The 12,167-nt window shown below is 53.0% G+C and overlaps 2 protein-coding genes and 1 long non-coding RNA gene across 3 annotated transcripts in view; 1 reads left to right on the forward strand and 2 right to left on the reverse strand.

Annotated features, from left to right (window-relative positions):
• The window catches only part of SFXN5 (sideroflexin 5), a 78,190-nt gene extending 76,459 nt beyond the window's left edge, over positions 1–1,731 (reverse strand). Inside the window, exon 1 of the mRNA XM_063309693.1 lies at positions 1,610–1,731. Coding sequence (XP_063165763.1) covers positions 1,610–1,666 — 57 coding nt within the window. The 5' untranslated portion in view covers positions 1,667–1,731. The remainder of the gene's footprint in view (positions 1–1,609) is intronic.
• A 179-nt stretch (positions 1,732–1,910) lies between these two features.
• LOC134501909 (uncharacterized) lies at positions 1,911–2,756 on the forward strand. Its single transcript, XR_010068394.1, has 2 exons — positions 1,911–2,497; positions 2,625–2,756. It is a non-coding gene; the product is annotated as an uncharacterized LOC134501909 (long non-coding RNA).
• A 61-nt stretch (positions 2,757–2,817) lies between these two features.
• RAB11FIP5 (RAB11 family interacting protein 5) overlaps positions 2,818–12,167 on the reverse strand; it is a 43,992-nt gene continuing 34,642 nt past the window's right edge. Inside the window, exons 4-5 of the mRNA XM_063309912.1 lie at positions 5,108–5,294; positions 2,818–4,500 (exon numbers count right to left, since the gene is read on the reverse strand). Of these exons, the coding sequence (XP_063165982.1) occupies positions 4,300–4,500; positions 5,108–5,294 (388 nt within the window). The 3' untranslated portion in view covers positions 2,818–4,299. The remainder of the gene's footprint in view (positions 4,501–5,107; positions 5,295–12,167) is intronic.

Consider the following 12,167-nt stretch of genomic DNA (forward strand, 5'->3'; position numbering starts at 1 on the left):
GCCCAGCAAGACACCAGAATGATTCCACAAGGCCCTCCAAAGGGACCAGCCCCTGTTCAGCAGAGGGACAAAAAAGCCTTGAGGAAGCGGCACAAACTTCACCAGGACCTTCAGGGAGTTCAAGGCCTGGAGGTAACACCCTGATGTTTTCCTTGACTGTTATCACTCAGGAAGGCAGTTTTGCATTCATGAGCAAAGTCCAAGGGTTTAGCGATATATATGCAGGCTGAACTTTGAATACAACCCATCACAAACGTAGCTGTAAAAATGTCTCCCTGCCATGGACCAGGAAGTAAGACAACCGGTATTCCTCCAAAGTGGATCCTGCTGCAAATGCCAGTGTCCGATAGACAGATCAGAAATCAACAGAAAGCGATTCTTTCTGTGTTTCAGAAAGACAGAAATTCACCAAAGGCAGAACGGAGACCCTGCCAAGCCAGCGTGGAACACACAGCAGCCAGGCACCTCCAAGCCCTTTGCTCTAGAAATGCTGGCACCGCCAGGCTTGAAGAACACCAGGCAGGCCCTTTGTCAGGCTGCAGAGGAAGGAGGAAGCCGCCTTTGGCTGATACTCCCCACCCCCGCAACCTTCCAAAGGATTCGGCTGCCCCGGAAGGCCACCCCTTCCTCACCAAGGGTCGCCAGGGGCCCTGGCCGTGAGTTCAGGAGAGGAGAGGAGGGGCCCTTATGGACAAGCACCACTTAGTTCCCCCACAGAGGAAGCCGCTTCAGGGCCCGGCCTTCCTCTTGCAGCAGCGCTTCCAGGGCCCCTCAGCCCGTCCCCGACCCAGAGACCTTGAGGAGGGAGCACCCGCACATGGCCCCGAGATTAAGAGCCGCGGCGCTGTGCAAGCCCCGCCGGACCGGCTTTTGGGGAGAGCAGAGCCCCGGCCAGAGCCGCCCGGTGGGCTCTCCCGCGGGACCCCCGAGCTGCGGAGCCCCCCAGTTCCCGGCAAGGGGCTGAAGGGGCCGGGCCGCCCGCTCCCTCGGGGCTGGGTGGCAGCGCTCTCCCCCTCCGCTCGCCAGCTGCTGCCCTGCGCCGGGGCTGGGGTGCAAGGGCAGCGGGTGGGGGGCTCCCGTGCCCCTCTCCCCCCCACGGGGTCGGGAGAGGAGAAGCCTTTAGCTGCCCGCCAACCTGGCACAGCTGGCACCGGCGCTGCGCGGGTCCCCAGCCACTCCCAGGAGACGGGACCCTGGGCTCCCGCCCGAGAAAGAGCTGTTCCGCCCTCCCCCAGCGCGTTAGGGCTGCAGCGCCCCATTGCGGCGCCCGGGCCTCTGGGGGCGAGCAGCTCCTCCGCCGGAGCGTGCCCCCGATATCCTTCCCTTCCCGCATCGAGACTCGAACTCGCCACCGGCGGAGGAGCCCCGCCCTCGGCGAAAGCAACCGCCAATCAAAAGCCCTTCTCGCAGCCAGAAAAGGGCGGGAATTCCAGAAGGCAAGCGACAGCGGCGGCGCCCAATCAGCAGGCCGCCTCGCGGCGGGTGGGCGGGCTCGCCGCGGCAGGCGCTCTTCCTCGGCGGTGGGGCCCCCGGGCGACGGGACGGCGCAGTGCTCGCCCAGTGCGGCGCCCCCTCCCCCGATGCCAGCCCACGCAGCCGCGCAGCCCACCTGCTCGAAGCGCGGCTTCCCCAGTCGGAAGGCCGGGTACCCCGCGCTCTCCGCCATCCCCTCACGGCGCCACTTTCAGCGTGCGAAGTGTTCCTCGCAGCCTCACCCCGCCCCCTGGCAGCGCCGCCGGCCCCCGATTGGCTGAGGCGCACCGCAGATCCCGCAGAGCCTGCTGGGGCGTGTAGTTTCCTCTGGCGCCGCATGGACAGCGTGGCTCCGCCTCCTCCGCGCGAGGGGCGAGTTGGGAAGCGTAGTTCTCGGGGCGGGGCTGGAGGTCCGCAGCCTTCCCCAAGATCGAGATCCCTTCCAATAGACCAGCCAGCGGGGGATCCTGGGAGCTGAAGTCTGGCACGGCTTGGAGGCACCCGCTTAGAGAAGACGCTAGTCCTCAAGAACTGCAGCGCGCACAGCGAGCCTCTGCGCCTCGAGGGCGGACTTTCGGGGACGGGCGCCGGGCGCCGGACGCGAAGCCTCGTCCCCTCTGCGGACCCTCGGGGGCAGCGGGGAGAACCGGCGGGGCAGGCGGCCCACGAGCGCAGCGCCTCCTCCTGCCCTGCCCGGCGCTGCCCCGCAGAGCTCGGCCCCGCCCGCCCCCGCAGCCAGTTTTGGAAAAAGGACACAGGGCGAGCGGAGAAGCTGCGAGGCAAATCAGCCTGCGCTGCCAGCCCCGGAGCCCCCAAGATTGGGCTGCCTGAGGGGAAGGTCTTAGTGCCCAGGGGAGCGGCCAGCCAGCCCCCACTCTGGTACCACAGGTGCCCCTGGACCCCGCCCCTCCTGCTGCCTCCAAAGGGCATTCCCACCACGAAGACCCCTCAGCTGGGCACCTCCCCAGGCCTAGAGAGAAAATCCGGGGATCCTGGAACTGGGGGACCGCCAGTTGGTAGCCAGGTGCGTGCAAAAGTGAGCACTGAGAAATGCAAAGGAGAAATGTCTAAGCAACAATTCAACCATTTTTATTTTGTCTTTAAAGTGCTTAAAACAGAAAAGAGTGAATCCTTTTTTTTTTTTTTAACAGACATCGTCCAACAGTATTTAACGCAAGAGACCGTCCCTTCCTCCTAGAGGCCACGCGCAGAACGAGATGACCCTACAATGAAAAGTTCCGGGGGTGGGGGAGTGCTGCCAGATGTGTCGCCCCCCCCCCCCCGGAAACTAAGAGTGCTCCTGCCCCTCTCATCAGGGACTGCGTTGGGAGCCTGTCCAACAGCGAAGGCAAGGCAACTTCACCCAAGGGTCTCCAAAATGCTGTCCTGCGGCTGGTGAAAATCTGGGCGGCTGAGGAGGGGTGGCAGTTTTAGGTGGCAGTCGAGAGGTCACCCGCTGCAAGCCCAAGAACGACAGACACAAATGCCCCCCCACCGCAGCCAAGGATCACCAGCCCTCCCCTCCCTTGGAAACCTTCCCGTGGCCCAGGCCTTCAAGAAACACTTGGCAGAAACAGGACAAACAAAAATCTGGGGAGCCTCATTCCCTGGCCGATCTCCCCAATCCTGAGCAGGGGTGGGGGAGGCAAGGGCACCGTCAGAGCAAGAGGCAGTGCTGACTTCCCTCAATGGGGGGCACTGGGTTGCCAACTGGGGGAGAAGAGAGCTGTACGAGCTCCGCGTTCCCTTCCTGGGCAAAGGGGGGGTTTGAACTGCCCCCGCCAGGCTTGCATAAGGCCACCTGCTTCCCGCAGCAACCCTCCCCCCTCCCCTAACCTCTTTGCGAGGGAGCCATGCAGGTCTCATGCAGGCTTTCCAAAAGGGTTAAGCCGGCAAGAACCCACCCATCACACAAAACCTCCAGGTGGCCAAATGGACTGGGATCAATCCCCAAATGTCACCCCCCCTCAGAAGCCAAGACATTCCTGCCCTTCGGAGCAGCAACCGTTGAGCGTTGCGGTGCGTGTGTGCCTTGGAAGCCAGCTCCTCCCTGCCAGCGAGATTCCTGGGGTCACTGTGAACAAGGAGCGTGCCTATTCTTGCATGCAGGCCAGATTTGGGGGTGAGGGCTGCCCTCCTTTGACCAAAAGGCACATTTTTTCTCATTTCCATTTCAGGCAGATGCACTCCCCCCTTCATTAGTCTGGTGCTCCAGGCCAAGTGAAAGACGGAGAGAAGGAACTGTGGATGGTTCCGGCGTGCACAGCCAGCCCTTGGCACCTCTCTGGGGCAAGGCAGTTGTGCCCCAGAGCCTGAGAGATGGTACAATAAAGAACAGGCTGGCTCTCAGGCACTGTCTGCTGGCATAGCCTTGAACATCCATCAAACCGCAGGGAGACGCTAGTCCTCATGGAACATGGGAAAGGACAAAGGGGAGTTCTGCCTGCTCAGAGGGCCTCTCCTGACCAGCCACCTGTGCCTTTCCCCATGACAGCTTCCCCCCAAAAGCAAAGCCCTGGCGGGAGGGGGCATAAGTGGATGTCGAAGACTGTTTAACTGCAGTGTGACCTGGGCAGCTGCCTGGGCGTTTGCGAAGGGCATTCCAGCAGTCTGCAGGGCTGCCCCTTAGCCTGGGGTATGCCCCACTGCGCCAAGAACAGTCTGTAACACACTGCTTGGCGGTCCAGAGCATCCCCTGCCGGGGGGCCTGAGAAAACAGGAGTGCTGGGGGTGGGGGTGCCGGCTGTGGCCAGAGGAAGGGAGCGTTCAGCAGGACCGGCCCAGGCAGGAAAGGGAAGGGCGAGAAAGGGGTTTCCTGCAGGGGGGCTACTGGGCGGCCTTGGCATCCTCCCCGAGGGGGATCTGCAGCAGGGTGGGTGACTGCTCCATGATGCGCACCAGCAGACGGTCAATGTAGTTCTCCAGCTCGTGCACCTGCTCCTCCTTCTTCCCAAGCTCGGCCTCCCGTCGCAACAGCAGATGGACCAGCTCCTCGCGTGTCAGGTGCAGGTACTTCGCCGGCGGGGCCTGGGGGGACAGAAAGAAGGGGGGCTGCCAAAAGAGAAGAACCTTGTGGGGCTACCGAGGGCCCAATGTGGGTTCCCCCCAGGTCTGGGCTTCGTCTTGGCCCCCCACCCCCAGAAGGCCGCTGGGCAGGGCAAGGGGGCCCAGCCTCTCCCCTGCCCGGCTGCCGCTCAAGCACCACGCTCCCTTGAGCCTCCCAGCCCAGCAGCCTTGAAGGGGCTCCACTGCGGTCCCGGCATGGCATTTGCACGGGTGGCTGGAGCCAAAAACCTCAATGCTTTGCCCGAAGCTGGGAGGCCAGGCAGAAACGCCCCCGCAAAGGAACTGCCGGAGTCTTGCAGGGCTGGCGAAAGGGGCAAAAGAGGGGAGCCCAGGGGTGGCCCAGAAGCTCGAAAGGCCATTGGGAATTAGGCCAAGGTGCAAAACCAGACACCCAGAGTCTGAACAACCTGCAGGACAAAGCGCAGCTGCGCCTCACAGATGAAGGGAACAGGAGGGCCTCCTGGCACTGGCACCACGGGTGGGGAGACAGGAACACCTGGAACCTCAACAGCTCAGCGAGGCCCAGCACACTTAGGTGGGACTTCCTCAGGAGCACGCCCATCCTCACCTGCTCAGGCTCCGTCTTGTCCAGCCGCACCACCAAGGCTGCGGGGCTCCGGCTGCTGGAAGGGCTCGGGGCGAGCTGCTCCTGGCCAGTGGCCTGGATGGGGCTCAGGCCGGCAGCCTGGCAGGGCTTCTCCTGGTGTGGGGTCTCTGGGCCTGGCGTGCTTCTCATGGGCTTCACGGGGTGCGGACTGCAAGAAACCAGCAGCATCGTAAGCCCCGCTCCCTGACGGAGGACCGGAGAAAGAAACACCAAAGTTGCAGAGAAAGCCTCCACAAGGACCAAGGAGCTGTACGGAGCACCGAGCAAGCATGGCGGGAGTGAAGAGAGGCCTGGAACCCACTTTCTCCCCAATCTCCCTCCTTCGGCTTGGCCTTGCATAGGGCCCGAGGAACCTTGCCTTTGTGCAAGGTTCGATTCTTCTGATTTCCTCCTGGCAGCCAAAGAATCCTCTCCAGATGCTTTGCCCACCAAGCATGGAAGCCAATCATGAAATTATAAAACCACCACCACCACCACGCCAACTTTAAAGCATAAAAGAGAGGACGAGGTAAATTAGTCCAAGTAAATCTAGCCCACTCAAGACTCCGGCCCCTGCACAAGCCTTCCGCCCTCTTCAGGAGGCATCTCTCAGGCGTAACCACAAGCTGAATTCGAGCTGCAGGCTGGCAGACCTTCATTCTAGGTATCTGCTGAGAATGGCCTTTCCATTCCTGCAGCAAGTTGGGTCTGCCAGAGGCGGCTGCTTCCATGAACACAAGGTAGCAGGTCACGAGGGAGGGCTCATAGCTTAATTGGCAGAGCACCCACTTTGCATGCTGCCCTTGACCATTCCACGTGTGGCTGAAAACACCTGCTGCTACCCCCAGCTTAATTAACAATACAGGCGCTAGATAGACCAAGAGCCTGGTTGACTGGTGGCAGCTTTGTGTTACAAAAGCCAACGAAAATTGGTGAAACTGCCAGGCTTAGAGTACAGCTGAAGGGCTCAAAGCAGAGGCACTAACAGGGAATGCCAGGCTAATTTAGCATTTGCTAATTTGGAAGGAAGACAAGGCACGGCCAATGATCAGGAGAACAGCAGCAACCAAATGGAGATACATGTTGTGGGCCTTGGGATGGGAATGTGGGTGGGGAGAGCCTGATGGCTACAGGAGCAGTGGGTGAATTCCATGGAAAAGGAATTCACTTTAAAAGAAGTGGTTGGGAGACACAGTGTGACTAGCCCTTACAGCAGCCTTTCTCAACCTTCTGACCCTGGAGAAACTGAGATAAAAGAAGGCCACTTCCCAGCCACTTCTCTTCGAAATCTCTCCATCCGGAGCTCAAGGCCTCTCAGGCACCTATTGACAAAACTCACCTGGAAGGCTGTCCCATAGGAGATGAAAGCTGGTGACTTCCAGAGGAAGAAACGGTGGACTGAAGACGGAGCAAAGAACAAACAGCTGGTGAGTACACCATCTCCTCGGATCCTCTCCAGACAAGGAAAGGATGGGAGGTCACCCACATGTGCTCCCAGCAGTTGCTCCTCACAGGGAGACTGCAAGACAGCCATCCCCGGGGGGGGGTTGAGCACTGGGAGATGACAGGAACAGCCATTTTGCTCGCAACCACAGTCGGCACCTTTTAAAGGACACCAAGTTTGCAAACTTCCTTCTCTAATCTTATTTGGAAATTGCTTGTTAACTATTATTAGAGACCTTTGGATTGACAAGCCTGAAAACGCCGGGTGAGTTTTCCTTCAATCCTTCATGAAATAAAATTTTAATTGTAAGTTTAAGAATTTAAAAAGTTTGAAATAAACAGGAAAAAGCTAAGAAAGATTTTGATCCTAGAAACTTATAAACAGATTAAGGGTCCAGATAAATTTGGAACAAGATTTTGGAAATAATCCCATGGGAAATAGATTTGTTTGACCTTTTGCAAGACAAAATAAAGATAAGTAATTTTAAAAATAAACTAAAGATTTTAATGAAGAGAGAAAAATATACAGGTCTGATTAACCACTAACAGGATGTATAAAACTACACAGAATACTTTAACATTGAAAATACTGGACACTTTAGAAGAATGGAATCAGAAGTTAGTAATCAATGTCAATAGTGATGTTTGCTTCTATGGATAGACTGCATCCAAAATATGTTTTGGAAGAAATGGCAGATGAAGAACAAGTTCTATTTGACGAGACTGAGATGGTATCCGAAAGTAATCTACAAATGGACTTCTGGGGAAGAAATGGTGGACCGAGGACAGCCCCGCACAAAGTGGAGCCGACAGTCACAGCAGAATGAAGAGTTGGCAAGTAGGCTGGCTCTTCATAATTTCTCTCCAGACAAGGAGAGGACTTGAGATCACCCACAAGTGCTCCAGACAGCTGCTCCTCACGAGGTGACCACAAGACAGCCGTCTCCGGTGGGTTTAGAGCTCTGGGAGACGAGGGAAGAGCCATCTTGCTCAAACCATGGTTGGCGCCTTTAAAGGGGCACTGGGTTTGCGTACGTCCTTTTCTAATCGCTTTCAGAAATCGCTTGTTAACTGATTTTCACCTATTAGGAACCTTTGGATCAACAAGTTTTACAGCACCAGGTGAGTCTCCTTCAATACTTAGTGAAAGAAGTTTTAAATACAAGTTTATGGACTAAAAAAATCTGGTTTTTTGGAATAAACAGCAAAAGGGTGATTAAAACGTTGATTGCAGAAAGTTACAAATGGACTAAGGGTCAGATAAATTTTAAATAAGATTGTGGAATTAATTATAAGAATCTTTCCTGTGGGAAAATGCTTTTGTTTTGAATTCTTTTTTAAAAACATAGTAGGACTTTAAAAATTGGATACTAGAGGGAACTAGAAAAAACTAAAGATTACAATTAAAAGAGAATACCCAAACTCGACTTACTAATACAGAATGAAGCAAAATATTTTAACATTGGACATATTGAAAGATATTTTTGAACAATGGACTCAGAAGTTAATTTTAAGTGTCTGCCTCTATAGATAAACTGTGTTTAAAAGATGTTATGGAAAAAGAACAAGTTCTAATTGACAAGATTGAGACCGATTTGGGAGTGGATTTAAAAATGACAGGCTACGACATGGAAAAAGATGTTACACTAGACATATAAAATTGTTGTTTGTTTGTTTAGTCGCTTCCGACTCTTCGTGACTTCACGGACCAGCCCACGCCAGAGCTTCCTGTCGGTCGTCAACACCCCCAGCACCCCCAGGGACGAGTCTGTCACCTCTAGAATATCATCCATCCACCTTGCCCTTGGTCGGCCCCTCTTCCTTTTGCCCTCCACTCTCCCTAGCATCAGCATCTTCTCCAGGGTGTCCTGTCTTCTCATTATGTGGCCAAAGTATTTCAGTTTTGCCTTTAATATCATGCCCTCAAGTGAGCAGTCTGGCTTTATTTCCTGGAGGATGGACTGGTTTGATCTTCTTGCAGTCCAAGGCACTCTCAGAATTTTCCTCCAACACCACAGTTCAAGAGCATCGATCTTCCTTCTCTCAGCCTTCCTTATGGTCCAGCTCTCGCAGCCATATGTTACTACGGGGAACACCATTGCTTTAACTATGCGGACCTTTGTTGTCAGTGTGATGTCTCTGCTCTTAACTATTTTATCGAGATTGGTCATTGCTTTTCTCCCAAGGATTAAGCATCTTCTGATTTCCTGACTGCAGTCAGCATGCGCAGTAATCTTCGCACCTAGAAATACAAAGTCTTTCACTGCTTCTACATTTTCTCCCTCTATTTGCCAGTTATCAATCAAGCTGGTTGCCATAATCTTGGTTTTTTTGAGGTTTAGCTGCAAGCCAGCTTTTCCACTTTCTTCTTTCACCTTCATCATAAGGCTCCTCAGTTCCTCTTCGCTTTCAGCCATCAAAGTGGTATCATCTGCATATCTGAGATTGTTAATGGTTCTTCCAGCGATTTTAACTCCAGCCTTGGATTCCTCAAGCCCAGCATGTTGCATGATGTGTTCTGCGTACAAGTTGAATAGGTAGGGTGAGAGGATACAGCCCTGCGGTACTCCTTTCCCAATATTAAACCAGTCTGTTGTTCCGTGGTCTGTTCTTACTGTTGCTACTTGGTCGTTATACAGATTCTTCAGGAGGCAGACAAGATGACTTGGTATCCCCATACCACTAAGAACTTGCCACAATTTGTTATGGTCCACACAGTCAAAGGCTTTAGAATAGTCAATAAAACAGAAATAGATGTTTTTCTGAAACTCCCTGGCTTTTTCCATTATCCAGCGGATATTGGCAATTTGGTCTCTAGTTCCTCTGCCTTTTCTAAACCCAGCTTGTACATCTGGCAATTCTCGCTTCCTGAACTGCTGAAGTCTACCTTGCAGGATCTTGAGCATTACCTTACTGGCATGTGAAATGAGTGCCACTGTTCGATAGTTTGAACATTCTTTAGTGTTTCCCTTTTTTAGTATGGGGATGTAAGTTGATTTTTTCCAATCTGATGGCCATTCTTGTGTTTTCCAAATTTGCTGGCATATAGCATGCATTACCTTGACAGCATCATCTTGCAAGATTTTGAACAGTTCAGCTGGGATGCCATCGTCTCCTGCTGCCTTGTTATTAGCAATGCTTCTTAAGGCCCATTCAACCTCACTCTTCAGGATGTCTGGCTCTAGCTCCCTGACCACACCGTCAAAGCTATCCCCGATATTGTTATCCTTCCTATACAGGTCTTCTGTATATTCTAGCCACCTTTTCTTGATCTCTTCTTCTTCTGTTAGGTCCTTGCCATCTTTGTTTTTGATCATACCCATTTTGGCCTGGAATTTGCCTCCAATGTTTCTAATTTTCTGGAAGAGGTCTCTTGTCCTTCCTATTCTATTGTCTTCTTCCACTTCTGCGCATTGTTTGTTTAAAAACAATTCCTTATCTCTTCTGGCTAACCTCTGGAATTTTGCATGTAATTGGGCATATCTCCCCCTATCACTGTTGCCTTTTGCTTTCCTTCTTTCTTGGGCTACTTCTAGTGTCTCAGCAGACAGCCACTTTGCCTTCTTGGTTTTCTTTTTCTTTGGGATGTATTTTGTTGCCGCCTCCTGAACAATGTTGCGAACTTCTGTCCAGAGTTCTTCCGGGACCCTATCTACTAAGTCCAGTCCCTTAAATCGATTCTTCACCTCCACTGCATATTCTTTAGGAATATTAGTGAGCTCATATCTAGCTGATCTCTGGGTCTTCCCTAATCTCTTTAGTCTGATCCTAAATTGTGCAATAAGAAGTTCGTGATCTGAACTACAGTCAGCTCCAGGTCTTGTTTTTACTGACTGTATAGATGTCCGCCACCTTTGGCTGCAAAGGATGTAGTCAATCTGGTTTCGGTGTTGTCCATCTGGTGAAGTCCATGTATAAAGCCGTCTCTTAGGTTGTTGGAAGAGAGTGTTTGTTATGCAGAGTGAGTTGTCTTGGCAAAATTCTATCAGCCTGTGTCCTGCTTCGTTTTGTTCTCCCAGGCCATGCTTACCTGTAATTCCAGGTGTCATTTGACTGCCCACCTTAGCATTCCAGTCTCCCGTGAGACACATATAAAATAAACTGGCTGGTATCTTAATAATTAAAAGGGATATACAAATAATAAACCAAGAGTGACCTAGGTAATTTTCATATATTGGGTTTACAAAAGAGGCTTGTTAAAGCTTTGAAGAGTTTTGTGAGAAGGGACAAAGAAAAAATGGAAAAAATCAAGTTCTAGGACATTTATTCATTTATTTTCTATCCCACCTTTATTTTTACAAATAACTCAAGGTGACGAACATACCTAATACGCCTTCCTCCTCCTGTTTTCCCCACAACCACCACCCTGTGAGGTGAGTTGGGCTGAGAGAGAGAGATTGGCCCAAGGTCACCCAGCCGGCCATTTATTTGAAAGGACTAAAGATCAAGACTGTTAGAAGTAAAAGGAAGGGATACAAAGTTGGTTTATTTGATCAAGGTTAAAAAAGGTATGTTGTCATCTCTGGTAACCCTTAATGGACTTTCTGCCAACACCAGGACTGAAAAGGTGACACTTTATGGATTTGCCTATGGATAAGAGATGGGATATGGGGTGAAGAGATCATTGGTTGTAGCCTTAGAGGGGGCAAATTGTGACTAATTTTGTTTATACTTCTTGTGAAGGTTGGAAGTCACTTCTTTATATATTTCTTTTTTCTCTCTTCACTATATTCTTGCTTTTCTTCCTTTTTTCTAGTTTCCGTTCTTTTTTCTTCTCTTTTACGCCTTTCACTTTTTTTCTATTTTTTTTTTTTTTTAGTTCCTATTAGATTTTGCCACTGTAATTAAAATCCTTAATACTTATTATATCGCAAGCCAGGCCACGCTTCACAGATCCGTTTCACCTACAGCCGATGGGTGGACTGCATCCCGCCAAAACCCGCCTGGCCCAAGTCAGCCTCCCCCACCTGAAGGTCCACCTGGCCAAGTTGGGAGACTGCAGGGCTGCTGCCCCGTGGGGAAGGCTGGCCTCGGACACGCCTGCAGAAGTGCTGGAGGGCTTCTGCTTAGGGGCCAGCTGGGAGGAGCAATGCCTCTACCAGCAGGCACTGCAGCTCTGCACCCAGGGAGCCTGGGAGCCTCCCTGCTTGCCCCCCCCCCCCCGGCAGATTTCAAAGCCCAGGTGCCAATCTCGGGAGGGCCTGTGCCGGACCAGTCCCAGCCACCCCAGAGCCCGCGGCATGCATGGTGGCCGAGGCAAGCCGAGAGCCGGGGCAGGAGGGGCAGAAGCGCGGCCTGGTGTGCCCAGAGGGAGGCCGACCCCACCTTTTTCAAAACAAGGCGGGGGGGGGGGGCTGCCCCTGCCAGCGTTCCCACATATGGTTGGGCAGGCAAGACAGAAGGGCCGATTTTGAAGGGCACGCAAAACAAAAGGCAGTCCAGGAAAGCATTAGCCTCCTCCTAGGTTCCCTGCCTACAAAATGAGCACACAGTCAGTCTGTCCTCTGACCCTGCAGGGCCTTTTCAGCCCTCCCAACCTCCCAGGAGCCCTTTGCAAACCCACCTTCCTGAATAGGTGAACCAGGCCCCGGATTGCTCT

Source organism: Candoia aspera, chromosome 8 (assembly GCF_035149785.1).
Source record: "Candoia aspera isolate rCanAsp1 chromosome 8, rCanAsp1.hap2, whole genome shotgun sequence".
Taxonomy (NCBI): domain Eukaryota; kingdom Metazoa; phylum Chordata; class Lepidosauria; order Squamata; family Boidae; genus Candoia; species Candoia aspera.